Raw genomic sequence first — 25,780 nt, forward strand, 5'->3', positions numbered from 1 at the left:
CCTGGTCGTTGTCATAATGAAAGTGACAGGAAGCAGGGGTACAGACAGCAGGGACTGGTTGACTATCCCTGCTATACGGGTTAATGCCCAAGGAGAGGGCAAAAATAGCAAATTACTAATTAGACTTTAATATAAGCAATGTCTATTAGTTGCATATTTTTATCCACAATTCAATTATTTCTCTCACTTGGTTAATGAACCAACCAGAGATGAGAAATGACTGGTATTGGCCTTGTTAGCAGCCAGATATAAACATTAGATGTGCAGATCTAAGCACTTGAGCAACAGTGACCATAATATGGTAAGGTTTCACAAAATATTCAGTAAATGAGTACAGCTATTCTCATTTGATAGGCAATAAACCATGTCTTTATTGCCACGACTAAAATACCAGCAATAAAGTCCAGAATTCTTGCAATTAAATGTTTCCAGGGATCAAATCTGTAGGTGAAAAATTTAGGTGGAGCAGGAGGAGGAGATGGAAAAAGATGACAAGCTGTTAAAGCGATAGGTCTCTGATGTGTATGATGGAGATCTGGCTCCTTGTACTCCCACCGATCACACACATGGGGTTCTAAAGCCCCTTGAATGGAGCAGCGGTTCAGCATGTGCATCGCTACTTCATTCAGTCTGTGGGAGTGCTGAAAATACAGCGCTCAGCTTCTGGCTTTGTACTTACATGACTTTTAGCATGTGGCTGTGTGCGATAGCATCTCATGATGTTGTGGAATGATATGTCTTCTTTTGTTACCTAGTATAAATAAAAAGAAAAATGGTTAGCAACAACTACATAGTTCTTGCCATAATGCTTACTGATAACGATAATTATATTTCCCCATTTTTATACATCCCTCATGCTTTACACTGTATTCCCAAGCCCACAAGGAAATCCAAGTGTGGAATATTGATTTACCAGAACAGAATATTTATATAACGTATGTCACTACACCACAGTGAGGGAAAACCTATCTGGTAACTGTCACATACATACTGAGCCAACTGAATTTCCACCAAGGAGATTAGAATTTAAATTTATAGTAAAAAATGATTCTCTGTTATATTTTTTTCTAAATTCTGGAATTCAAGCTTTTTTGAATTTAAAAAAAAAAAAAAAAAATTGTCAGTGCCTTACCTTGGCCATGACATACACGGCACACATCAGAAGCTGGTCCAGGTGTCGGCCCTTCATCAGGTCGGCACAGTGCACTAGTGAAAACTCAAAGCAAGTCCAGATCTTCTTCCGAAGTTCATCAGAAATATCTAGCTTGTGACAGAGATCACGAAGGCGTACGCTGGCTAGATGATAAACCTTATTTAGGAATAACATAACGCATCAGAATCTGAACACATACGTGGCTAAGTTTATAGTGTGCGTTCCTAAATGTAACCCTTCCCCCTGGTACCCAATGGAACCTTCACTAATTCAAGCTTAGAAATAGCAAAACCATAAACTAAGGGTGGACTGACAATATATAACAGTGGGAGCTGGCTGGATGTTGAAGACGGACCCCCAACCAGTAAGCTGTCTGACCCCAATTTTTTTTTATTTTTTTTTTTTTGGTTTTTTTTTAGTTTTTCAATAAACTTTATTTGAGAAGAAAAAATTCCTACAAAGAAAATGCATATCATTTAGGTACAAATCGTTCATGTATAAACAATGTGTAAAATAAAGCAAGTAAGCAGTTAGTACAAAAGAACATAGTAACAATTAGAACAGATTATTGGTTATGGGGAAATCCATGTCCCCTAGATGAATATTGAGTGTATGAAGTGGAACTAGAAAGCTCTGTGGAACATGGGTTACAAAACAATTATGTGGCTGCTGGTGGGGGGGGGGTAGAGGTGGGGAGGGGAACTAACAGGGAATCGTGGGATGATATTATTTAGAATTGATACGGGAAAGGGGTCTCCCAAATGATCAAAAATAGATAGAGGGTACCGTATGTCGCTTGAAGGAGGTTTCAGGCAGGTAGAAATATGCAAGTGGGGTCCTGCATCTAGGATCAGGTAGAGATAAGTAGGTAGGGGTAGTGAAAGCAGGGTGCAGAGGATACAGGAAAAAAGTTAAAGAGTTAAAAAGTATTAAGATGTAGGGACGAGAATAAATATGGAGGCTGGTCTGGGCCCGCTGAGACTAAAAAGTAACTGCATGAGCCAAATGAAACAGCTACCACATCCAGCAATCATAAGTTCAGCTTCTGCCATGGGGAGCATAATTTCAAAAATTTATCGTGTCTCCTATCTTTCCAACTGGAAATCTCTTCGAATCTCATTATTTGATTCAGTTTGTCTATCCATTCGCGTTTAGTCGGCGGTGATGGGTCCAGCCATTTACATGGGAGCAAAGAATTGGCTGCTGCTAACATGTGGGAGACTAGGTTCTTTTTGGAAGGTTTGTATTCAGGCGAGGGGAGAGAGAGGAAAATCATCTCTGGCGAGAGAGAGAAAGTCGGACTGGTGCATTTGCGGATGATCACCTGGACGTCATCCCAGAACTGTCGTATGTCAGGACATTGCCACCAAATGTGTAGGAGGGAGCCAGTTTGTTGCTTGCATCTCCAACATTTGTCTGTGTCAGATAGTTTCATCCTATGTAGCCACTGCGGTGTGTGATACCATCTGGTGAGTAGTTTGTAATGTGTTTCTTGTAAGCGTACACATACAGAGAACCCGTGGGCATGCGAGAGAATAGTGGAGACCTGTTCACTGGAGAGCTTAATCTGGAGATCCATTTCCCAAGAAGAGAGGAATGCAGGCTTAGAAATATGAAGTGGGTTGACATATTTGGATAGAACTTGGGACGTCTTGCGGAGGGACTTACTTTTGGCTGCTACTGACCTTTCAAAGGAGGTGAAGTTTTTTCTAATTGGGTGCGTTTGGAACCATTTATGAGCCGTGAATCTTATATGTGCCATATTGAGAAAAGAGAGAGGCTCAGTGGAAACCAAGGAAATTAATTTGTCTATGTCTGGCTGGCCCTCATCATTTAAGACATCAAATATTTCATGAAAACTCAGCTTGCGCCAAATGGATTCTGGGACCTTTTTAGAATTGTCATCCCAGAAAGGAAGAATGCCAATTGGCATGATAGGCGAGATATCTGGTGCAAGGGAGTCAGAAAGAAGGCTCCATGTTTCGGCCGCTCCTAGTAGTAATTGATCTATATTTTTAGACTTATGACCGGGTTTGGTGTAAAGCCAGAGATCAGATAAGGAGGAGGGGCCAAAGGTGTTCAACGACATTGAGTAAATAATGGGATTCACTTTGGGAGTGGCAAGTTCAATCCAACGTTTAAGTTGAACTGCATTGTAGTATTCCTTGATATCGGGTAGTCCTATTCCTCCAGCCGCCTTCTTTTTCATTAGAAGTGTCAAGGGTAGACGGGGGCGTTTAGACTTCCATAGGAAAGTAGTAAAAATGGATCGCATGGATTTAAAGAAAGAGGGCGGTAGACATATTGGGAGCATGTGAAGACGATAAAGAATCGTCGGTAAAGCGTATGTCTGGAGTAGGCTTCGTCTCCCGAACCATGAAAATGGAAAGGAACTGTATGAGGTCAGTTTAGTTTTGATATCGGTCAGGAGGGGAAGGAAGTTTTCTTGGTATAGATGGTCAGGGTTAGCTGTCAGTTTAATACCGAGATATTTGACCGACTTGGTCGTCCATTTTAGAGGGAACATCTGTTGGAGGGAGTTCATTCGGTGCTTGGGGATATTTACGTTAAGAACTTCCGATTTTCCGAGATTTATTTTATAACCCGAAACAAAACCATACTGAGTTAGTGTTTCTAAAATTTTCGGTAGACCTGTCTCTGGGTTTGTTATTAGGAAAAGCACATCATCTGCAAAGGCTGCTGAATACAAAGTGTGTTGACCGATCTTGAGTCCTGAGATCTCGGGGTTTAATCTGACAGACTGTAGTAAAGGTTCTAAGGTGAGGATGAAAAGGGACGGGGAAAGTGGGCATCCTTGCCTCGTTCCATTATGTATATTGAAACAGTGTGTGAGCGTATCGTTTATTTTGAGGCGGACATGAGGTTGGTCATAGAGGGTGAAAATTGCCGCGATAAACTGGGGAGGGAAATTAAATTTGTGTAGAACTGATCTCATAAAGCGCCAACTAATCCTGTCAAATGCCTTTTCTGCGTCAAGGCTAAGCAGAGCGAGTTTGGTATCAGTTTTTTTAGCAAAAGATATTGCGTGAAGTAACCTATGAGAATTGTCTTTACCCTCTCTTTCCAGGACAAAACCTGATTGTTCTGTGTTCAGAAGAGTTGGAATTAGATGTTGTATTCTGAGGGCTAGAACTTTTGCCCATATTTTTAGATCAAGGTTCAAGAGGGAGATCGGTCTGTAACTACCGCATTCTGTGGGGTCTTTGCCATCTTTCGGTAAGAGGGTAATATGGGCCTCTTGGGTTTGTCTGGGAAGGGGTGAACCAGAGAGGAGGGTGTTACATGATTTAGCTAAATGTGGTACCAGCTCCGACTGGAAAGTCTTGTAGTAGTGCAATGGAAGCCCATCAGGTCCAGGGCTTTTCCCAGTGGGAAACGAGTGTAGTGCTGTGATTATTTCTTGGTGTGACACAGGATCGGTGAGGCTGGAGGAGTCGGCTTCTGATAGTGTGGGCAGAATGACGGAGTTTAGAAATACATTGGTCTGAGATTCCTTAGATTCCGCGGTCGACGGTGAGTCTCGTTTGTCTAAGTTATAGAGATCAGAATAAAAGGAAAAGAAGGCAGAGGCGATATCTGGGGTGGATGTTTTACGCCTGCCTTGTGCATCTTTAATGAGGGGAATGAAACATTTCGATTTGCGTTTGTGTAACATGGACGTCATGAGTTATCCTCCCTTGTCCCCATGGGCGTATAGTTTATGCTGATAGTGTAGATAATGTTTAGCAGAGCGGGTATTGAGAATGTTCTTAAGTTTTTCCCTCAATTTATGGAGTTCATCCATTAGTGGTAGTTGCTTGCTAGATTTTCTAATTCTTTCAATGGCGGCAATATCAGCTAGAAGTTTGTCTAGGACAGCCTGTGAGTCTTTTTTGAGTTTGGATGCTAATGAGATCAGCTCTCCTCTAATAACCGCCTTATGGGCTTCCCACGTTATGGTCGGGCATATGTCTGCAGTAGCGTTAGTAGAGAAATATTCTTTAAGTGTGTTGCTGAGGTGAGAGACATTTTCAGGTCTGTCCAAGAGAGTCTCATTGAGTCTCCAGCACCAGTCTCGTTTAGGTAGCTGTTGAAGTGAGATAGCTGCCCACACAGGGGCATGGTCTGACACAGTAATATAGTCTATGCGGGCTGTTTTAGAAAAAGGCAGAAGAGTGTCAGACACAAAAATATAGTCTAGTCTCTGGTACGACTGTCTGGGGTTTGAAAAGAATGAGTAATCTTTAGTGGTAGGATTAAGTGCCCTCCAAACGTCTGTCATTTTAAGATCACGGAGTGTCTGTAAAAGCTTACCAAGTGCCTTTTGGGATGTGCTAGAGGTTCCTGAGGAGGAGTCTATATGAGGAGTGAGTGTGAGATTAAGGTCTCCTGCCATTATTATCTGACCCGTAGCAAACAGTTCCACTGTTTGGAGTGCACTTAGAATCCATTGGACTTGATGTTTATTTGGAGCATACATGTTTATTAGAGTGTAAGGTCGTGTGGCGATAGTGCCTTTTATCATGAGTAATCGGCCCTCCGGGTCCTCATATTTTTGTGTGAGGACAAAGGGGACCGAGTGGTGTAGCAGGATAGAAACTCCCGTTGCCGGTTTTGTCGGGTTGGTGGAGTGAAAGGTTTGAGGATACATTTTAGGGAACGATCTAGGAAGGTTGTCTTTCCTAAAATGCGTTTCCTGAAGAAAGATGACCTGTGAGTGTAGTTTTTTGAGGATCGTATAAATCTGTGAGCGCTTGTTGGGGGAGTTAAGGCCCTTTGTATTAAAGGTGGTAAATATGAGGTCCGCCATGACAAAGCCAAAAACAAGCAGCGGGCAGTCTGCTACCTGTCTAACAATTGGTCCCAGCGGGCCCAGAGGGGGAGGTAGTGGAGAGGAAAGAAAGGAGTGACTATATGAATCTAGAAGGTAAGGGAAATTCAGGAAGGGTTAGATACAAGATATAGATGAGGGGAAGGGGATGAAAAGTATGAGATGAGAAGGTAAGTAAATATAGGTAGGAAGGAGGGTACTGATGCAGTGGTAAAAGGGTGGGGACCAGACAAGAACGGTTTTAGAGTATGTCTGATTAGATATCTGGGGACACTGGATAGGGAGTAGACGGGTAAGGAGGGGATTCACCAGCGATTTGCCACTGAGCAAGCAAAGGAAAAAGATTAACCTTTTTCAATTCAATCTATGAGTCGATGACTGAGCCTAAAGTGCACCAACTCAATGTAAGGCTTAGGTCCCTTAACGGACTTAGCGTATGTGGGGGGTTCGGAAGTTAAAGGCCTAATCGTGTCGGCCTTAACTCAAGTCTTCTAAGAAGTGCAAATAATTAACAAACTGAGAAGGGGGTTCCTGGGAGTGGGCGTAAAAAGTGATGTATGTGGGATGTAATATATGCTAGCGTGCATGGAGGTATAGTTGTATAAGTGTGAGATTATGGCTATCTAGGGGTGTGTATATGGAGTAGTATAATCGAAGGGGGAGAGAAGAAATAAAGGTAGATTACAGCTATTACCTTAAGAGTGAGAGATAGTCTGTGGTAGCTATCTATGCTGTCATTAAAGGGGCGGTAGAGGAATAGCATATTAGAGAACAGTCATATCAAAAACAACTTAACACATGTGAGACTGGTCAATTGTCCCTTTAAACTTCAATTGTGGATATTAACATAAGTGTATGAACTAAGATCACGCAACAGCTCAAATCCTGTACCAATAGAGCACAGTCTATGCTGTTAGTTAATGTCAGTGTACACCAAGCATTATAAATGATCTCATTCGAAACAGCTACTAGAGTGCTCTTGCAGATCAACTAAACAACAGTATCCCTAAGGATAAACATCCCAAAGAGCGAGAAGTGGTAGGGAGGAAAAGGGAGGACAGGACTCGGATAGGGAATGGTGATACTTATGAGAGGGGGGGGGGAGGAGGGGAAAAAGATTTAGGGTATGTGAGTCACTAGAACCTGAGGAGAGGGAGAGACAAATAAGAGGAAAGTAGGGAGACAGGAACCTGAAACAAGAAGCATCAATATCAAGCAGAGAATCTCCAGATAAAGCAGTATTACCTCAGAAATAAACCTAAACATAAGACCATTATAGAGTATGTAAATACAATATAGATATTGCCCATATTTGCCACAAAATTTTAATCTACCATATAGATAAATGAGTAGATGTTACCAATCCCCTAAAGGGGTCCAGGACCCGACCGCCACCCGTGACCACGGAGCCCGACCACTAGGTTTAAGGAACCCCGAGGTCCCGGGCAGGGGCACGGGCCCCTATGAATACAAATCATTAGCAAATAGAAAGTAGACATGAAAACATGGCGTATCTACAGGCAATCGGTTAGCCAGCTTATAAATAGTGCATATTCATCAAACCTGAACAGCATGGGTGTTCCTTTCAGGATTATGGATGCCTGTAAGTCTGTCTTTAGGGAAAAAATAAAGTAATGTCCAGGTGAACACGGGGTGACAGCTTATGAGTCAGTGGAGGTAGGGGTGAGAAGGAGGGGAATGGTGGTCGTTAGGGGCTGGCTTGTGGAAGAAGAAGGTGATGTCCAGAAGCAGGGTGGACGAGGGAGGAGGGGGGGAGTAGGAAGTGGAATCAGGGGATAGATGAATGTGTCTGGGCCGTTTGAATCTTGAGATAAAGTGACTTACGTGTCCACAGGAATGTTGAAGGCGGGGAAGTTATGTCTCGATAAAGAAAAAAGATTCAGTCGTCTTCTTGGGAACGCTGTTTGCTCTGGTTCTTTCTTTGCCTCTGTGGCTTTCCAGCATCTTTTCTCCAGGTGTCTGGATCTGGAAGATCTGGCAGGGTAGTGATGTCCTCTGGGACGGGCAACCATGATGGAATGTGTAGAGGGGGGATGTCTAGGACTGTCCACACTGCCCCCAAATCATCTGGAGTGCGAACCGTTAGTCTTCTACCTTGTTTCAGTATTGCAAGACCAAATGGAAATAGCCAAGCATAAGGTATGCCTTTTTCTTTGAGTATTTCCAGCAAGGGGCGGAGTGCCCTTCTTTTAGCTAAGGTGGAGGGCGCAATATCTTGGTACATTTGAATCTCATGTTGTTCATGAAAAAGCGGACGTTTATCCCTTGCTGCTGTGAGAATAGCTGTAGTGTCCACTGTCGTCAATAGGCCACATATAATATCTCTAGGGGGGTCAGTATCTTTGGGTTTTGGTCTTACCGCCCGGTGGATTCTCTCTATACGAATTTCTGAGGCCCTCTCTGGTCCCAAAAGGGAGGAAAAGATGGAGGTTGCCACTTGTCTCAAGTCATCCGGTACATATGTTTCGGGTAATCCTTTTATCCTGAGGTTTCGTCTCCTATTCCTGTTTTCCAGGTCCTCTATAAGGTCGTACGTTCTATTGAGATGAGAGTGGTGTAAAGTTAGAAACTGGGAAGAGGCTGCCGCATGGTCTGATAGTGCACCAGCAGAAGTTTCCAAAATGTCCACTCGCCTGCCCATCCTGTTCATGTCGGCTCTCATCTCGCTGATTTCAGCCAGCACAGGTGCTATGGCTTGGGAAAGTGCTTTTTTGAGGAAAGCCCTTGTGATAGGGATAGTAGAAGTGTCCATCCTCTCAGCACTGGCTGTGCTTTCGGCATCGGAGTCCTCCGCCGTCTCTCCCACTCTGAACTCAGACGGCGCCATCTTGCGCGCCACTGTCGGAGACTGCTGGGTCTTTTTTCTAAAGAATTTGTGGACCTCAGGAGGAGGCTGTTTGCCCTGGGGGGTGCCCGGGGGGTCTCCTGACCTGTCCCTACCGTTTTTGCCCATATTTTCCCAGGCTTAGAAGCTGGAAGACAGAGTTTCGGCTCTCACTCCGACGGAGCTGCAGGCTCAGCAGTCCATTCAAGATGACGGTTAGGCTCCGCCCCCCATTTTTGGGGTTTGTCACAAACCATACACTATAAAGTGAAGGCCCAGGGAAGTGAGGAAAAAAAAAAAAAAAAAAAAAGCCTGTTATACTCACCTCTCCTGGGTGTCTAGCGGTCCTCCAGCATCCTCTTCAGGCCTCTGGCTGATGTCACGCACCCTGGAGTCACCGCTGGGGTACATAATCCTGGGGTGTGTGACGTCAGCCAGAGGAGGCCTGAAGAGGACACAGAGAGTCTGCTTCACATGGAGTGAAAGGCAGCAGTTAAGTATAAGTTACAGTTGTACATGGTAACACAGGATTGCTGCCTGTTTCTCTATGTAAATCAGCCCTGTGTACAGCAATTGTACACTGGGCTGCTTTACATGGAGGAACAGATAGAAGTCCTAACTTACGACTGCTGCCTGTCCCTCCATGTAAAGCAGTGGACCAGGCCTACTTGCACTGAGCCAATTATAAAAATAAAATAAGGCCTTTTAATTTTTTTTCCATGGCCACTTTCAGCTCCTAATCCATCCCTGGCCATAACCCAGACAGATTGTCGTCATAAGCGCAGTAAAACATACATGTGAAACACGCACACACTGCAGTTGTGGACATTGGTCAGGTAGAAACAATTGCCATTGCTATAGGAGTACCAATTAGTACAGAACTACTGGGATTTTTATAATCATTAGAATGTTCATTTAGTGGATAATAATAAAAGTTATATTTTTTTGTTTAAAAATTCGATTTAGTGTAGTGTAAAAAATGGCCTATTTTTGCCGTGAGCAATGTAGTGTAGAAATGAATGAGTCTACACTATACAGAGTCAGCTTATGGAACGAATATGTATAGAATAGGAATGAAACGCATACATGAAAACAATGGGCTTGTGGATGAGGTCTTATCCATTGGTAAACAGTTAGATATTATTAGTAATTATTAGTAGAGGATCATGAAATGCTGGGATATCAGATGTTAACTTACCCTTCTGCAGAAAAGAGACAGAGAACCGACTTTCTTCAATTTGTTGCTGACATTTTGCTGTCCTGGAGAAGCTGGAACCTGAGGGAGGGTTACTTGTCCTGCAACCTGCATCTGTTGTGTGGTCATTGGGCCAGCAAGAGCCTGAGCTGTGAGCGGCTGGATGGAACTAGGAACACCACGAGCTTGTCCACTCACACTGACCTGGACTGGAAAAAAGGTGATCCCTCCATTCTCATTAGCAATACCTGGCAGAAGAAAAATAAGAGAAGAATGTAACCAAGGCAAATTGAATTTCATTGATATATGTCGTCTTCAGTATGCCTCACCTTGTACAGGGATAGTTAGGGTTTGCCCATTATTTGCTGTCACTGTAGCAGTCGCCATTGTCACCAGAGTCTGTCCAGGAACAGGTGACGGAGTGGATTCAGCAGTAGAATGTGGAGATGCTTGGGCCGGGCTCCCTTCTTCAGATGGGCTATCTGAGTCAATGAAGAGACGGCGGCGAGCTGTGCCAGCTATAGGTGAACTATACCGGTCAAACAAGGTAGGCGAGGAAGAGGAGAGGTCTAAAAAGTAAAGTACAGATAACATAAGCTGTGGCAACAAAGTCTATTGTTCCAGTAAGAGTAGATATGGTCTCCTACACATTGACAACGGTATTAGGACACCTTCACAAGCTTTTGTAACATCTCTGTCTAAATCCATAGGTGTTCATATAGACTTAGCCATCTCTTTATGGGCCATGCATTGTGCACTGGGTCACAGTCATGCTAAAACAGAAAAGGTTCAAGTACTGTAGAGTTTAGTCCAGGATGCTGCGGTCACAACAAGCTGGTCTGTGAAATTTCCTTTCCTCCTAGATATTCCACTATCAATTGTGATTTGCATTATTGACAAGTGGATGTGTTTAAAAACCAGCAGTGGTTGTGTGTTTTACAACACTCCGTCTGACGCTTGGGATAGTACTTGGAGATGTAAGGCTTGCATGTAGTTTCTTAGCCATGGAAACTCATGAGGCTTCTGGCACAGAGTTTTTGTTAAAGTGAGACGAAATAACAAAGTCTGTAGTTATTGAGTATTGGTTACTTTTACACCATAGCACATCGGGACTCTGTTCTGTAACTTTACGTGGTCTGCCACATTGTGGCTGAGGAGTTGTGCTTCCTAAACGCTTCCACTTTATGATAATATCACTTATAGTTGACTGTGGAATATCTAGAAAAGAAGGAAATTTCACAAACTGACTTCTTGCAATGGCGTCATCCGATCATAGTACCACGCTAGAATTCAGGGAGCTAATTCAAATAACCCATTCTCTCACAAATGTTTAGCATAAGGAAAATGTTTGTTTTTGTACAATGTTAGCCAGTGGGTGGGAAATATAAAAAAAACAAAAACTCAAGTTTTTTGTTTTTTTTATAATTCCTCCCAAATGTTTGTAAGGCTGAGGTCCCACATGCAGTTTTTTTGTTGCAGATTTTTTTTAGTCAAAACCAGGAGTGGATTGAGCAGAAGACAGAAGTAGAAGAACTTCCTAAATATTTTACATTCCTTTTGTAGCCATTCTTGGATGAAAATAAATAAATAAATAAATAAATATCCAAATCTGCAAAAAACAAAAACAAAAAAACAACTACTGCATTTCTGTAAGGAGGGGGCCTCAGTCTAAAGGTGAATGCATGGCTAGGTGTCAATGGTACTGAAGGGAACTCAACTGAATTCAAGGATAGTGGAGTGTCCTAATACTTGTATTAATATAGTGTATATGATACATAATAATTATATAATAAAATAACTTAAAATAAACTTCACACACTTTTTCCTACGTTAGAAGCATCTGCCCGGATTTCATTGACTCGTCTTGAGGTAAGAGGAGCGGATGAACATGTTATGCTATTTCCAACTGCGCCCTCAAAATGATGTGGATGCATTACCTAAATACAGAGCCAAACATAGTTCATTACAGAATGGAGCTGGTTTATTATTCATACTAGTCTAGAGCCACATAGAAATCCAAGAAGCTGGTAGTAGTGTCGTACCTCTTCACAGAGTGGGACTTTGCCATCATTGTCTCTTATCTTGTCCCACAGAGGGGAGTCATGAGTCCATGCCATACTTTCCAGAATTTGCTCTTCAATCTGGTTGAGGTGTTTTACTACTTCTCGACATAAACCATCTTCTGCCTTGATGACAGGCTCAATTACCTGCCGAGAAGAAAAAAAAAAGGCAACATTAGACGGCCACAGACATTCCCCATGTTTTGCATAGTCATTCGGGTTCTCTGATATATGTTGCATGTATCATGCTAAATAGAGAACGATCTTTTGTACTAGACTTGATAAAACCGAGACATTATTTATATTTTCATGCACTCTTTAGAGATATATAAAGGTATGAAACACATTAAAGTATTGACTCTTCGTTCTGTATAAGGGTTTCTAAGTCTTGTCTAGAATGTTTGAGTAAATTGTATTTATGTGTTAGAATTTTCAATCCTTTGCCGCTGATCACAGACCATTCCCTGGTCCTCCATCAGCCTTTGTTCATACTGCTGTAATAATGGTAGGTAATCTGATGTGACACTTTCAGCTACTTATGGCTACAGCAGTGACATCAGTAAGGCCAACCTGTCTCCGCTGTGACCAGTGATGGGCTGCCATGGCCATGAGCCACAATACCACAACATTGATATAGAAGTTTTTGTTTGTAGAGGAACTTTCACCATCTCTGCCAACTCTAACCCCTTGCAGCCTTCAATAGGCGCTTCTCCACTGATTCGGGCACAGATGGAGATTTTTTCTCTAGCTTTTACCATGCCAAGGTATTCAATGCTGTCAGTTTAGGCACCCAAAATGCCAATTACGCTCCGGTGGGCAGTCCGGAGCTTGAGCAGAGCTGGGACTGCCCACCTGACAGTAGAGAAGCTAACTAGCAGATTGGCTGCTGAAACTGGGGGCAACAGAAAAAAATTTCAACCGTGCCAGAATCATTGGAGCAGCGGCTATTGAACGATGCAAAGACATAGCTAGTGAAGGTGATGAATGGAGTTTGACATCAATGGGAGCTAAGCCTCTGGCTCTATACATTGTATAGTATGGGGATCAGATGCAGCTGATCCATGCCAAGGCTGGGTGCTGGCCACCCACTGATCAGATATGTATGGTGTATCCTAAGCATAGGCCATAAAAAAACAAAAACAAAAAACCTTCCAGAAAACCCCCTTCATCTTCTCTCTGACCATTCCAATGCCCTCCATATATACTTATATGACTGACGCTGGGTTCACACCAGCGTTCGGTGTCCGTACTCAGGTTTCCGTCTTCTTCCAGCAGAAGACGGAAACCTTTCAGACAGGATACGGCCGTGAGTGCCGGTGAGCGTTTTATGCTCTCTACGGCGAAAATGCTCACAGGCACTCACGGCCGGACACTTTTCAGACTCGTTCAAATGAATGGGTTTGAAAAATGCCTGCAGGTTTCAGTTTCCTGCTCAGTTTAGGGCAGGAGACGGAGACCTGTATAAACGGAGACCGGGCGCAGATGTGAACGAGCCCTAAGTAAAAAGGTAATAACTATAGTAGAATTGATCTATAATTTAGTATAAGTGAAGGTATATGCAGATTCATAACAGGTGAACTAAGAGAACTAATGATTATGACAATGACCAGGAAGTCTTCCTTCTTTCTCTTCCGTTCCTTAGCTGCTATGGACTCCTAGTATATCTTCTCTTCTCAGCATATCTGTGTCTACGTCTGTATTATATTACTGTGTATTATCCTGTACCTGTATTACTATGCTGCTGTAACATGCTGAAATTTCCCCAATGTGGGACTATTAAAGGATTATCTTATCTTATATTTTTCTGACTATGACTTTTGTACCTAAAACTGACATTAGAACAAAGATACACTGCTCTATCCAGTCTACCGATTTGTTACCCTATTATACTTTATGAATCCATTTATCACCCTCTTCAGATGATGCCAGCACGTGGCATCATCTACACACTGTATAGACAGGAATCTTCCATGCTGTATTATCTGAAAATGAATAGTGAGTGTACTAGAACAACCTCAGTTGGCAAGTCCTTCACTATAATGGGTTTGGCGGAGTTACACTTTAACATCTGCACATAATAAGAAAGGGCTTTTGTTGCAGTTGTGAAAGAAACAAAAGGACTACTGTATTTTGCCTTGGAACTATATTCTTGTGTTATATTATGAGAGCAGGATGCACAGAAGCACATTGTTTAGGTTCTTCAGGAACGTTCCATAAGGTTTATTATACAAGACAGAAGAGTGATGGGATCTCCATCATTATTTTTCTCCTATATGTACCTTGTAAAAATGGTAGGGTGCCAATTCAAACATGGTTATTATGCGTGGGAAAGTGCCAGGAGGTTTGTATGAAAAGATGATAACTTCAAGGCAGCATGCTATGAGGGACTTATGGAAGATCTCCTGCTCCAGTATAGTCTGCAAAAATCAAGAGATAAGGCTGAGACATAAGCAATACATTGTGATAATTGATCAAACCTAATAGAAAGATTGTACGGTTTAGTTTGTTTTTTATTTTAATGATAGCTAGTGGAAGCGACTTATTCCCCATTGCTGTCAGTTTTGAATCAGTGAACATCCGGCGGACCCCTTTATAGTCACTTTACACAGTTATCCCTGGTTAATGCCATGCACTGTGCTTCCCCTACTGTGAAGAAATTCTATATTACAAGATGGCTATTTTAATGGAATACCAAGCATGTAATGCATGGAGGGGCTGGGTTCACTAGAGCAGGAGTCGCCCTTTTGTAGGGCACCCCGATCTATAATACGCATGTACAAGGGGATAGAGATAGAAATGAAAGATTATAAAGGCTACAATATTTAATACACCCTAGAAGAGCCGTACTCACAGCACTGCTAAGGAAATGTATCGTTTTTGACAAGTTCCAATAGTCATTTTATAGATTATTTGTACAGGGAAATTCCAGAGTGTATCTTTAGTAGATTTGCATCGTTTCTACAAGTACATTAGCCCCATTCAATATGACAGCTATAACCTCATATGGTTACACTCTGCAATATTTGTGCGAAATCTGCAACAAGTGAAATGTTTCTGCTACATTTTTGCAAATTTGCAGCACAAAATTCTCTTATAAGAGCAGATGTCAGGTGTCTTTTACATGAATTTTAGTGGGGAATATACACCAAAACCTGTATGAAAATTCAGCAATGTGAACATATCCCAATACTGAATGTTTTTACTTACAGACAGATCCACATCTCCAAGACGTTTCTTCTCCCGTTCTACAATAGATTCCGCAACCTTATAATACAGCGCCTCTGCCAGTCTGAAGTATTTCTTTGCAATGTCTGGACAACATTAAAAGTTGACATATAAAATAAGATCATTTTGGGGTAATGAAAAACATGTAAAACTGTGTATATAGTAAATGATGGAATAAAGCTATGACATGTTCCAGTGGTGTGGCAGAATGTCTTCCGAATGGCTCTATACATTCTGTACTTTCAAGTCAATGGATATAACAAAATTCAACACACTTCAACCACAGACCCTCAGACTCTAGAATAAATGTACATACAACAAAGCCCAATATATTGTGGAGCGAAAGGTCTGTTAGTGCTATTAATGGGTTAATAAGTACACCCATATACCTTTAGAAGTTTGGAGAGAATTCTAGGTGTCTGTGGTTCTTGCTGCATCCTCTGCATTTGTTTATAAGGTGTTAGCTTCCTGCTGTGCAGCTTCTACACTAGTTCCCTCTCACTCAGCCTCCACCTCTCTCACTCCGTTACAACCCCTCCCCCGTCTCACTAGCCCACTACTAGCCCCTCCCCCTGTCTCACAAGGCTAGCAATGCTGCCGATTACTAGCCCCTCTCACCCTTCCCAGTCTACCTAGCTAACCTATTATGCCCTCTACTAGTAGAGAGGAAGAAGGGAGGAGCCAATCCCAGACATAAGGATGGGGTTGGGGGAGAGTAATGGTGGAATTTCTGTTTTGGAAGTGGTGAAACGGAACGACACCAGATTATCAGAAAGTGTCCTCAAAGTGGTCACATGACAACTCCAGGGATATGGGTAATTATATATATTTTTTTTAATTGAAGTAAATTGGAAGTTAGGTGGGGGAGGGGGCTTAGTTTAGGGGTTAATTCTTAATTGATCCAGGACAGCCCCTTTAAAGAGGACCTTTCATCAGATCGGGCACATGCAGTTTTATATACTGCTGGAAAGCTGACAGTGCGCTGAATTCAGCGCACTGTAGGCTTTCCCGATCTATGCCCGGTGTAAAGCGCTATCGGTCCCGGTACCGTAGGGCTTTACAGTCAGAAGGGCGTTTCTGACACTTAGCCAGGGACGCCCTTCTGCCCAGCAGCGCCTATCGCGCTGTACTGTGGAGCGGGGAGTAACTCCCCCCTCCCTCTCCTGATAATAGTCGTCTATGGACGAGCTGTGTGAGCAGAGGGAGGGGGCGTTCCTCCCCGCTCACACTCTACAGCGCGATAGGCGCTGCTGGGCAGAAGGGCGTCCCTGGCTAACTGTCGCCCTTCTGACACTAAAGCGCTACGGTACCGGGACCGATAGCGCTTTACACCGGGCACAGATCGGGAAAGCCGACAGTGCGCTGAATTCAGCGCACTGTCAGCTTTCCAGCAGTATATAGAACTGCATGTGCCCGATCTGATGAAAGGTCCTCTTTGAGGCTAAGGCCCCCACATTGCGGAAATGCATCTTTTTTTATGCAGAATTTGCTGTGTTTTTTTGTTTTGAGCCAAGGCCAAAAATGGCTACAGAAGGAATTGGAAATCCATAGGAAGTTCTTATACTTCTACCTTCGGCTCAATCCACTCCTGGCTCTGGCTGTAAAAAATTCCATAATGTGAGGCCTCAGCCTAAAGAACATGGTCAAGCAGTCAAACCACACGCAATGTACCCACATCCCGATATAAAAATACCTCCTCAACGGAGCACAAACATTTTTTCACAGTTGGAACCCATGACAATCTGTGGTATTGTGGTCCGATGTCCCCTATTCCTACTCGCTCGTGGATAAAAGGATTGCACAATTGTACTATCCCAAAGAGCGATACAACTAGGTTCTGGCCGGTCTGGTTTTTAAGGCCCAGTTAGTATTATACATGGATCCTATTCTACTTAATGTGACTTGTGCCATATACTTGATAGGTGTTGGATAATTGTCTCAACAACCAAACCACCTGATGTGTAGTTGCGCTTCTTCACACATGAGCTCCATACAACAACATGGGAGCTGCAGAAATAGCAAGTGCTATCACTTGGCGGATTCTATTTCTCCCATAGAGTACAATATGCATGCTGGCCCACTAATTTATGACAACCACTTCTCACAACGCATGGGCTAGAGGGAATGAATGAGGGGCACAGGACCCTATACCAGAGAGTGTGGGGCTTACCATCTAGTCTTAAGACCCTTGGTGACAAGTGCCATCAGCCACACGGGTCGGTGGCTAGCAGTGGGTTAAAGTCCAACCAAGGGCAACATCTGCATGTAGTTTGCCCTTGCCCGGGTACTTTGATTTCATCCCTCATGCCAAAAATATACTTCTAGGTAAACTGGCGTGTTGGGGATGAGCACCTGTAGGGCAGCCACTGTTGAGTCTCTTGTTTTAGAAAAGCACATCATAAATGTTTGTTATTTTTCATGTCACAAAAACAAACTTCCCCAGGATTTATGTTGTATAAAATCCTCTGTGACTGCCACAGTACAGTCCAGACACATTTGGCAGAGCATCACAGACCTTCCTGGCCAATATAAATGAGCGTGCCAATGGCACTGTTCCCCATTTCATGTGCTCTGCTTGATTTTTCCATGTTTGTTAGGAGAAAAAAGAAAAATGCAAATGCTTTCTTGCTTTTTTTTTTTCCAAGTGATTCTAAAATAATTTTAAAATAGTTTTCTGATACAGTACTTTTCATTTAGACAACAAATAGTCTTTGTTGCTGGGGCAGTGTTAGAACATGTTATGTAGGTGTGGTAGTGACAATTTTTAATTGACTTGATTTTTTTCAAATTTTCAGCCTTAATATTAATTTTTTTTAGACTAAGGCCCCACGGGGCGTCCCACAGCAAGAAAGAGCTGCGGGGAAAACAACGGCGGCAGTGCAATGCGGTTCTTCCTGCAGTGCTATAGACAGAAAGTTCGCAGTTTTCCTCTGCAGACTTTCTGTTTCAATTATACATATGGGGAAACCGTAGGTATAAGTCTTGGAAATCGTGAAGTGTCCGCACTGCGGTTTTTGCTGCAAAGTGGGCATGGGATTCACTAGAATCCCATCCACATTACCCTGGCTGTAAAACGCTGTGGTTTTTTCTGCAACGTTTCCGCCTTGGACAAATCACGGCGTTTATGTCCCGTGGGACCCCGGCCTTAAACACGTTGTGCTCCTCAAAAAGTTATCAGACCTTTTGGGGTGCGTTAATTTTTTTGGGTCAACTTGTAAATAAGCTTTTTGGAGCAACAAGGGTGTTGCTGCTTACCTCAACAGTAATAAATTCATCCCTTCCTTCTCTCTGGGGAGTCCGGTAGTCATTGACAGCCGGCTCCCCACTCCTGCAGCTCCTGAATCTGCAAGAACGTACAGACAGGTCCTTGCACATTTACTTGTTAGTTGACTACGTCTGGGCGGTCAGCAAGCAGTTAAAGAAAAAAAGAAATCTTTAAGGCTAAAGCCCCACATTGAAGAAACGCAGCTTTTTTTGTTGCAGATTCAAAATGTTACTGGGAAAGATTAATGCCGACCTAAGTAACACATGGACATACTTTGATAATGTGTGGTCTCTTGGATTAATATCCCAGGTTTATACGCGACACTGCTGCCTCGATTCTAAATTTGTGTGTAGCAAACATATTTTATGACATAGTTAATTGTGTATATTATATATGTTAAGTTTACAGCCATAAACGTAATATGGAATATATGCATACTCTTCCTTTCTTGCATTTGATAGCAGTGGCTGAGAACTTGAGACCTTAGTCAGCTTAAGCCTTTAGTATTTCTACACAACATTTGTTGTTAGCTAGAGATGAGCAAATAGTATTTGAAACTCTAGTTTCGAATACCTCGCTCCTATAGGAATGAATGCAAGTGGCCGAACACCAAGGGGATAAGCGCCGGCCGCGCGCCAGCCGCTTCTATTCAATGCTATGGAGCGAGGTATTCGAAACTAGAGTTTCGAACACTATTCGCTCATCTCTATTGTTATCCTGTTCACTACTGTATTTTTTGCCTGTTGTGCTTGTTCTTTTCTCTCATCATTCAATAAATAATTTTCAAAGTAAAGAAAAATTAAGGCAGAGCACCTCATAGTGCCGTACGCTATCGGTTAATACTTTGTTCGCCTTAGATAGCTGTGTGTCGGGTACAAGAAAACTACTGTGCATCACCAGTGTTCACAGCAATTGGATATGTTCTTTACCCCTTGGTATTGGGTAATCTGACAAGATCATGAGTCTCATAGTATAACTAAATAGAGAAAAGGACCAGTCACTAACCCTCTCAGTTGGAAGTAAATAGATGATTCAGACAGAAGTATTCGGATAATTGCTTTTATTTTTAAGTCTCAGATACACAAGCTAAGTATATGATACTTAATAAATGAATACCCCTGCCTGCATTTATCCTGTTACTTTTAACTGAGAGGGTTAATGAGAGTCCAAGGTCTTTTTCTTTACCCATTTTCTTAATGGCAGTCATGAAGGAGATTACTTAGATAAGAAATAGACAAATAAAAACAAAATTCACATATCTTCAAGTCCCACAGTCCAGCCCATGCATTTCCCTATCAGTCTTCAAGAAGAATGTGCATGGCTATTACAACTCATATAGGGACCTGTCCAAACACAAGGACATGTTAACCCAGTGGATGTTACTATAAGCTCATACGTAACAGAGGCCGAGCCGCCGTACCTTTACAGTGCTGACTTTCTCCACCTTCTGACAACGTGTGCTCACAAAACACATCAAACATTTCTTTCAGGCACTTAGAAATGGTTTCTGTGGGGTTTCTGGAACAGGCACTAAAAGACACACATAAAACATACACTATTAATATGCCATTTCTTCCCACCACTTTTCCAGGTGAAGCCTGGACATAAGGCATTTTATTAGACTAGGATCACACTATGGAGGTCAATAAAAGCTGTACCTACTACCACATATCTTTATATAATGTAGTGTCAATCTATTGCTCAGCAATAAGGGAATACATGAATAAACAAGGAGACAAAAAGGTCTATAAGGGCATTAGGGAATGGTGACTTGTTGCTAACTTTCCCCTATGGACTATAGTAAAGCTGCATGAACAATGTCTCAGCCAACACTGACTTAAAGTACAGAATGATGCACAATAGCTAGGATAGCATGAAGTAGGTCAGGCCAGGTTGTGTACAGGACATGGACTCCCAAAACATAGTAGTTCTTAATGTGGGTCTATTACTACCAAAATCACTTCTAAACCACTTACGCTAGGTTTACACCAACGTTCGGTCTCCGTCTTCTGCAGACAGAAGACGGAAACCCGACAGACAGTGTCCAGCCGTGAGCGCCGGTGAGCATTTTGGGCTCTCCGTGGCGAAACAGTTTTTTTAAAACTGGAAACAAAGTCCTGCATGTCTGGAAAAAAAAACAAAACAAAACAGTTTCGCCGCGGAGAGCGCAAAACGCTCACCAGCGCCCATGGCCGGACACTTTTCAAACCCATTCATTTGAATGGATTTGAAAAATGCCTGCAGGTTTCCATCTCCTGCCCAGTTTCGTGCAGGAAATGGAAACCTGCATAACGGAGACCCCGGGCGCAGATGTGAACGAGCCCTTAGATGCTTTGTAGGGGCTGTTAGTGACATAGTGCTGCTTGGTTTTCCTGCTGTGTGAACGTATTCCTCCTTTCGATTACACGGCATACAACGGACCTGTGAGATAGGACATGTGACTCCCTCACTGCTCTTACTGTCATCTACAACAGGACAATCAGTGCAGCTAATTGCACTTTGCTGATAAAGCAGAGTCTGTTATCCATCTACAATATGTAAACACACAGATAACACTCAGTATGCACATGCTTGTAGAGAACAGACTATCTGATCTGCATCAGTATTGTACAAGGGGGGATACAGGGAGTGAGGCAAACTGCTGAAATAGTGAGATGGGAAAACCCCTTAACTTCAATACCTGCAAGGCTGGGTTAATATATGAGGATCTGGTAACAGGATTCCCTTTAAAGAGGACCTCCGATTATATAACAAATGAATGTAAGAAACTTCATAATATAACTTATTAAAGAAAAATGATTCTTTCTCCTCTTATCAGGCTGGTTTCCTCCCCTTCTCTTCTTTCATTCTTACAACTAATAGTTTCTGTCAACTGTACCCCTACATAAAAGTCTATGAAGAAGTGAGAGGGAAGGGGAGTCTGCTGATGGTTAGCAAATGATCTATTGCCTCAGTAAGATAACGCTCTACCTCGGTAAAAAAAAAGCATGGTAGTACCAAAAAAAAAAAAAAAATTGGAGTGGAGAAGAACTTAGGAGCGGCAGAGCATCAGTCTTTTCCAGCAATCTCTTACTCCCCCTCAAGGCATGCTTTTTGTAGCCTTTTTGAATCTAGCAATGTCTTACCACAACACACAGACTTCTTGGGGGGTTATCATGCATGAAAGTAAAAACTTAAACTGGAATTTTAGCATTTTAGTTCTCTAAAGTTTCTGCATTTTCCAAACAAGGACCTTTCCAGGAACCATCCTTTGATATATGAATGGCTCTAGGCTAAGAACCATTGAATGGCTCAGGTACACAAAATAATACAATGTTACAACTGTGATATATGAAGACCAAACCTTAGCATTTGCTGCAGTTTTTCACTGGGGGCAGTTTTGAGACCAGACAGAATGGCAAACAGGCGGCTGACACTGTATGTCGCACTAGAGACAGGAGTCTGGTATGAGGAGTTCTCCTTGACATATTTCAGACTGGTAAGAGGGGTGGAAATCCGTAATGACTTCATCTGTAGGGATGAAAAAAGGAATAAACCCTCAGAGTATTCCAGCACTTCATAGTATACAACAAACACTATCTGACCACTTCAGGCCAACTAGAGAAAGCTGAATAAATGAATAGTTCACAGCATAACCTGACTAAGCAGAAAAAACATGCTATTATCTTGTGGGTTTTCCCTCATTCTGATCATTAACGGACATTTCAATGGACTCCCAAAGACCTACTGCTATTCATTAGAGTCCCATAAACTAAAGGCTTTGGCTCAAAAATATGAAGAGAAAACTAAAAAAAAAAAAAAAAACTTAAAATAAATAAAATTACAGGTTCTCTGCAACAAGCAGACTCAGCCTGGGCTAAAAATACTGATCTCAAATCCTAAGGATAAGTCATCAATACCAGACTGGTGGGGACCTGACACATGGCAACCCTGCTGATCAGCTGATCTCAGCAGCTGATACACAGAGAATGGAGCAGGAAGCAGACAGCGTTGTTCTCTCTATAGTAGTCAGATTAGGTTACTACAGATCAACTCCAAATCACGTCATTGGGAGTTAGGCTACAGCGACTCTGTTTAGCCATTACATATAGAATAGAGCAGCCTGCTTTCTGCACTATTCTCTGTATATCAAATGCTGAAGACAGTTGATCCACGAGGTTTTTGGGTGTCGGACTCCCACTGAACCAATATTGATGATCTATCCTTAGTATAGATCACTGATACTTATAGTCTGGAAAATCTTACATCCTAGAGATCATCTATTGTATGTACAAGGCCAGAGAACAGGGAAGACAATAGTTACCTGTGAGATTAATTTCTGGAGAATGAATACAATACCGTCATATGTCACTGCTATTAGCAAGCTATACTTACCCTGTCAAAGTGCTGCTGTAAATGGTAGGACACCTGGGCCCTCTCTGAGGAGTCTGCTCCGTGCTCAGGATTCAGACAACGGCCTACACTTCCAATCTCTTCCTCTGAATCATCTAGGAAGACTCGCTCATCCAGGTGACCGGCAGAGAGAACAAACACCTCATAGGCCTTATTGATGGCTTTCCTGCACAAACCAACATGAATGCACATTGACTCGGTTTTCACCACTAAACACAAGTTACAAGAAGAAATAAAACTTACAAACTGTCTGCAAAATTTCCTGGGTCCAAAATTCCAGTAAGGGATTCAGATTTTCCTTTCAGTACCTGCAGAATGATAAATAGGCTTTCATTGTCTTCTGTTCTGTATCAACTTACAGACAGCGGTTTATATATTCACAGATCACTTGAGAACACATAGACGACATTATAACTATTCACTCACATCAACAAATAAGCAGGGCAGGCAATGCATAAGCTATGCTGGGCAGACTCTTTGCCCTGTGAAGATCACTTGTATAGAAACCGAAACCGAAAGTGCTGGCAATAATGAACTTGCTGGTGCACAGTATTACTGTCACAGGCTCTGCACCAGCCCCTGGAGTAGTCATGGGGGGCCAGTGCGGCAGGCACACAAAGGGCGAAATGCAGTGCTGATATGATGGTTAGGACAGACATAATAGCATTAATAAGTAAGTTGGTACATGACGTACACTCTGTTTATTCAAATGTACCATAATCTACAATTTCATTAAGTCAATGGAGTCCATAAGGATCCATTGCAAACTAAACTATACACAGTAGTGCAAACTGAGCCTCAGGGATTGGATAAACAGATTTATTTCAAGGCGGAGGCCCTACTTTGCGGAAACACAGCTTTTTTTGTTGCAGATTACGGAGTAATGGATTGGGCAGATGGAAGAAGTATAGGAGCCTCCTAGATATTTCCCATTCCTTTTGTAACCATTTCTTGGTTTGGGCTCAAAAAAAAAAAAAAAAAGCAGCAAAATCTGCAACACAAAAAGCCGTATTTCTGCAACGTGGGGCCTTAACATTAGTGGGTTTCCCAGTCTTCAATAACCGCATTAAGTGCTCTAATACATCGATGTGTAAACCTAGCAGTTCCTACAGTCACCATTTACATCCCTGGTCACATTATGCTTTTCACATGAAAAGTTAAATGCATAACTTACAAAAAACTCCTCATTACTTCGATATTATTGCTGGTCTCCTAAGAATATCAGGTGGGGACGCCATATTTGCATAAGGCCCCTAATAGGTACAAAGAGGAGACACGAGTTGCCTACAGCTCTTACGGTATGTTCACACAAAGTTTTTTTGCCGGCTGAAAAACTGCTTCAGGAATTAGCAAACTTTTTTGCCACTTTTTTTTTTTTTTTTTACATGAGGCGAAGAGCAGTTTTTAATGTGGTTTTTTTTTTTTTTTTTGCAAAAACCACCTCACATTTTTTCTGCCTCTGTTGATTTCAATAGGTTTTTCAAGGTGGGATCCACCTGAACATAAGTCATCTGTGTGAACGTGCCCTAAGTGGTCTCCAAGGTATCTGGAGAAGCATAGAGTCTGACTGTATGTAACTTACATCTGACTTGAGAACGCCTTTAACCCCTTAAGATGCAGTCTAGTTTGGGTTTTTCAGCGGTTGCCCAAAACTTCATATTGCTAACCTATACTTAACATGGGTCATCAGTGTGAGTTTAGTGGGGGGTCAGACAGCCTGCACCCCCACCGATCAGAGAAATGGAAACTGAGCTGCAATAGCATGCTTTCCAGAGCTGTATGCTTCATCTACAAGGCTCTGTACTTTGTACTCAAGGCAGACGACCTGATCAGGGGGGTGTTGGATATCTGACCTGCACTGATCTCATACTGACCTACGGAAAGGTTATTAACACAAACTTTTTTAAACTTTGACAACTTTGTTCTTTTCTGGTTTTCTATTTCTATGGCAGAAAAACTATTCCTGCATTGCATTTTTGTAAATTGCCATTCCTCACATTGTTACATATGTAACATTTTAATAGTTCGGACTTTTGCACACTTGGCAATACCAAATGGGTTAATTTTCTATGTAAAGGAAAGAAGCTTTTTGATTGTCCAAAATTGTCTTAAAAATAATAAAACTTTTTTTTTTTTTTTTGTTTGTTTTTCTCTTTTACAATATTCTGCAATACCTCTATTGTACATTTTACTTGATGCTTCTCTTACCACGCTAGGGATCCTGGTATCTAAGGGGTTAAATAGAATTAGCTTCTTCTGAACACAATACACATCTAAGAATACCTTTTTATCAAATAGCTTATGTATATATGGCTTCCAAAAATGTTCTTTAATGCCTTTGACTTCCAAAAGTAACCCTTGGTGGAGGCAGCAGAGGGTTTCAATGATGCAGGGAGGCTCAGAAGGAGGTTTGAAGTCTTTACTGCAGAAATCTTCAGGAAGGCCTGAAGGACAAAGAGGACAACAAGTTACTTACTATACACACATAGGAAAAGCTAAAAGGAGTCTGTATTGGTCAGGGTTCCCCAGGTTCATTGTTAGATCTACTGCTGATCCCCTCATTTATTATCGCTGGGTATTTACTATGTGATGTGAGTAATCCAGTGGTAGACGTGAACTAGCGATGAATTGTAAAACTACAGGCGCATGTGATCAGAAAAATGATGAAAAACAAATATATGACTTGTAAAGGCAGAAAACACCTTCCCTTCACATAACACATGCGCCACCTTGTGGTTACATTTTGTAGTTACAATTTTCAACCACTATCCCTTAACAGTCATATTAAAATTGCAAAAACCGTCCCAAAAATGT

The 25,780-nt window shown here is 42.2% G+C and overlaps 1 protein-coding gene across 1 annotated transcript in view; it reads right to left on the reverse strand.

The window, feature by feature from the left end:
* Nucleotides 1-25,780, reverse strand: part of RBL2 (RB transcriptional corepressor like 2) — a 73,469-nt gene that overhangs the window by 18,134 nt on the left and 29,555 nt on the right. The window contains exons 6-18 of the mRNA XM_075281775.1: nt 25,250-25,410; nt 23,210-23,274; nt 22,949-23,132; nt 21,918-22,084; nt 19,995-20,104; nt 15,292-15,395; nt 14,364-14,501; nt 12,067-12,231; nt 11,844-11,961; nt 10,354-10,593; nt 10,028-10,272; nt 1,133-1,309; nt 680-751 (exon numbers count right to left, since the gene is read on the reverse strand). Of these exons, the coding sequence (XP_075137876.1) occupies nt 680-751; nt 1,133-1,309; nt 10,028-10,272; nt 10,354-10,593; nt 11,844-11,961; nt 12,067-12,231; nt 14,364-14,501; nt 15,292-15,395; nt 19,995-20,104; nt 21,918-22,084; nt 22,949-23,132; nt 23,210-23,274; nt 25,250-25,410 (1,946 nt within the window). The remainder of the gene's footprint in view (nt 1-679; nt 752-1,132; nt 1,310-10,027; nt 10,273-10,353; nt 10,594-11,843; nt 11,962-12,066; nt 12,232-14,363; nt 14,502-15,291; nt 15,396-19,994; nt 20,105-21,917; nt 22,085-22,948; nt 23,133-23,209; nt 23,275-25,249; nt 25,411-25,780) is intronic.

This window comes from Leptodactylus fuscus, chromosome 7, assembly GCF_031893055.1.
Source record: "Leptodactylus fuscus isolate aLepFus1 chromosome 7, aLepFus1.hap2, whole genome shotgun sequence".
In the NCBI taxonomy this organism is placed as follows: domain Eukaryota; kingdom Metazoa; phylum Chordata; class Amphibia; order Anura; family Leptodactylidae; genus Leptodactylus; species Leptodactylus fuscus.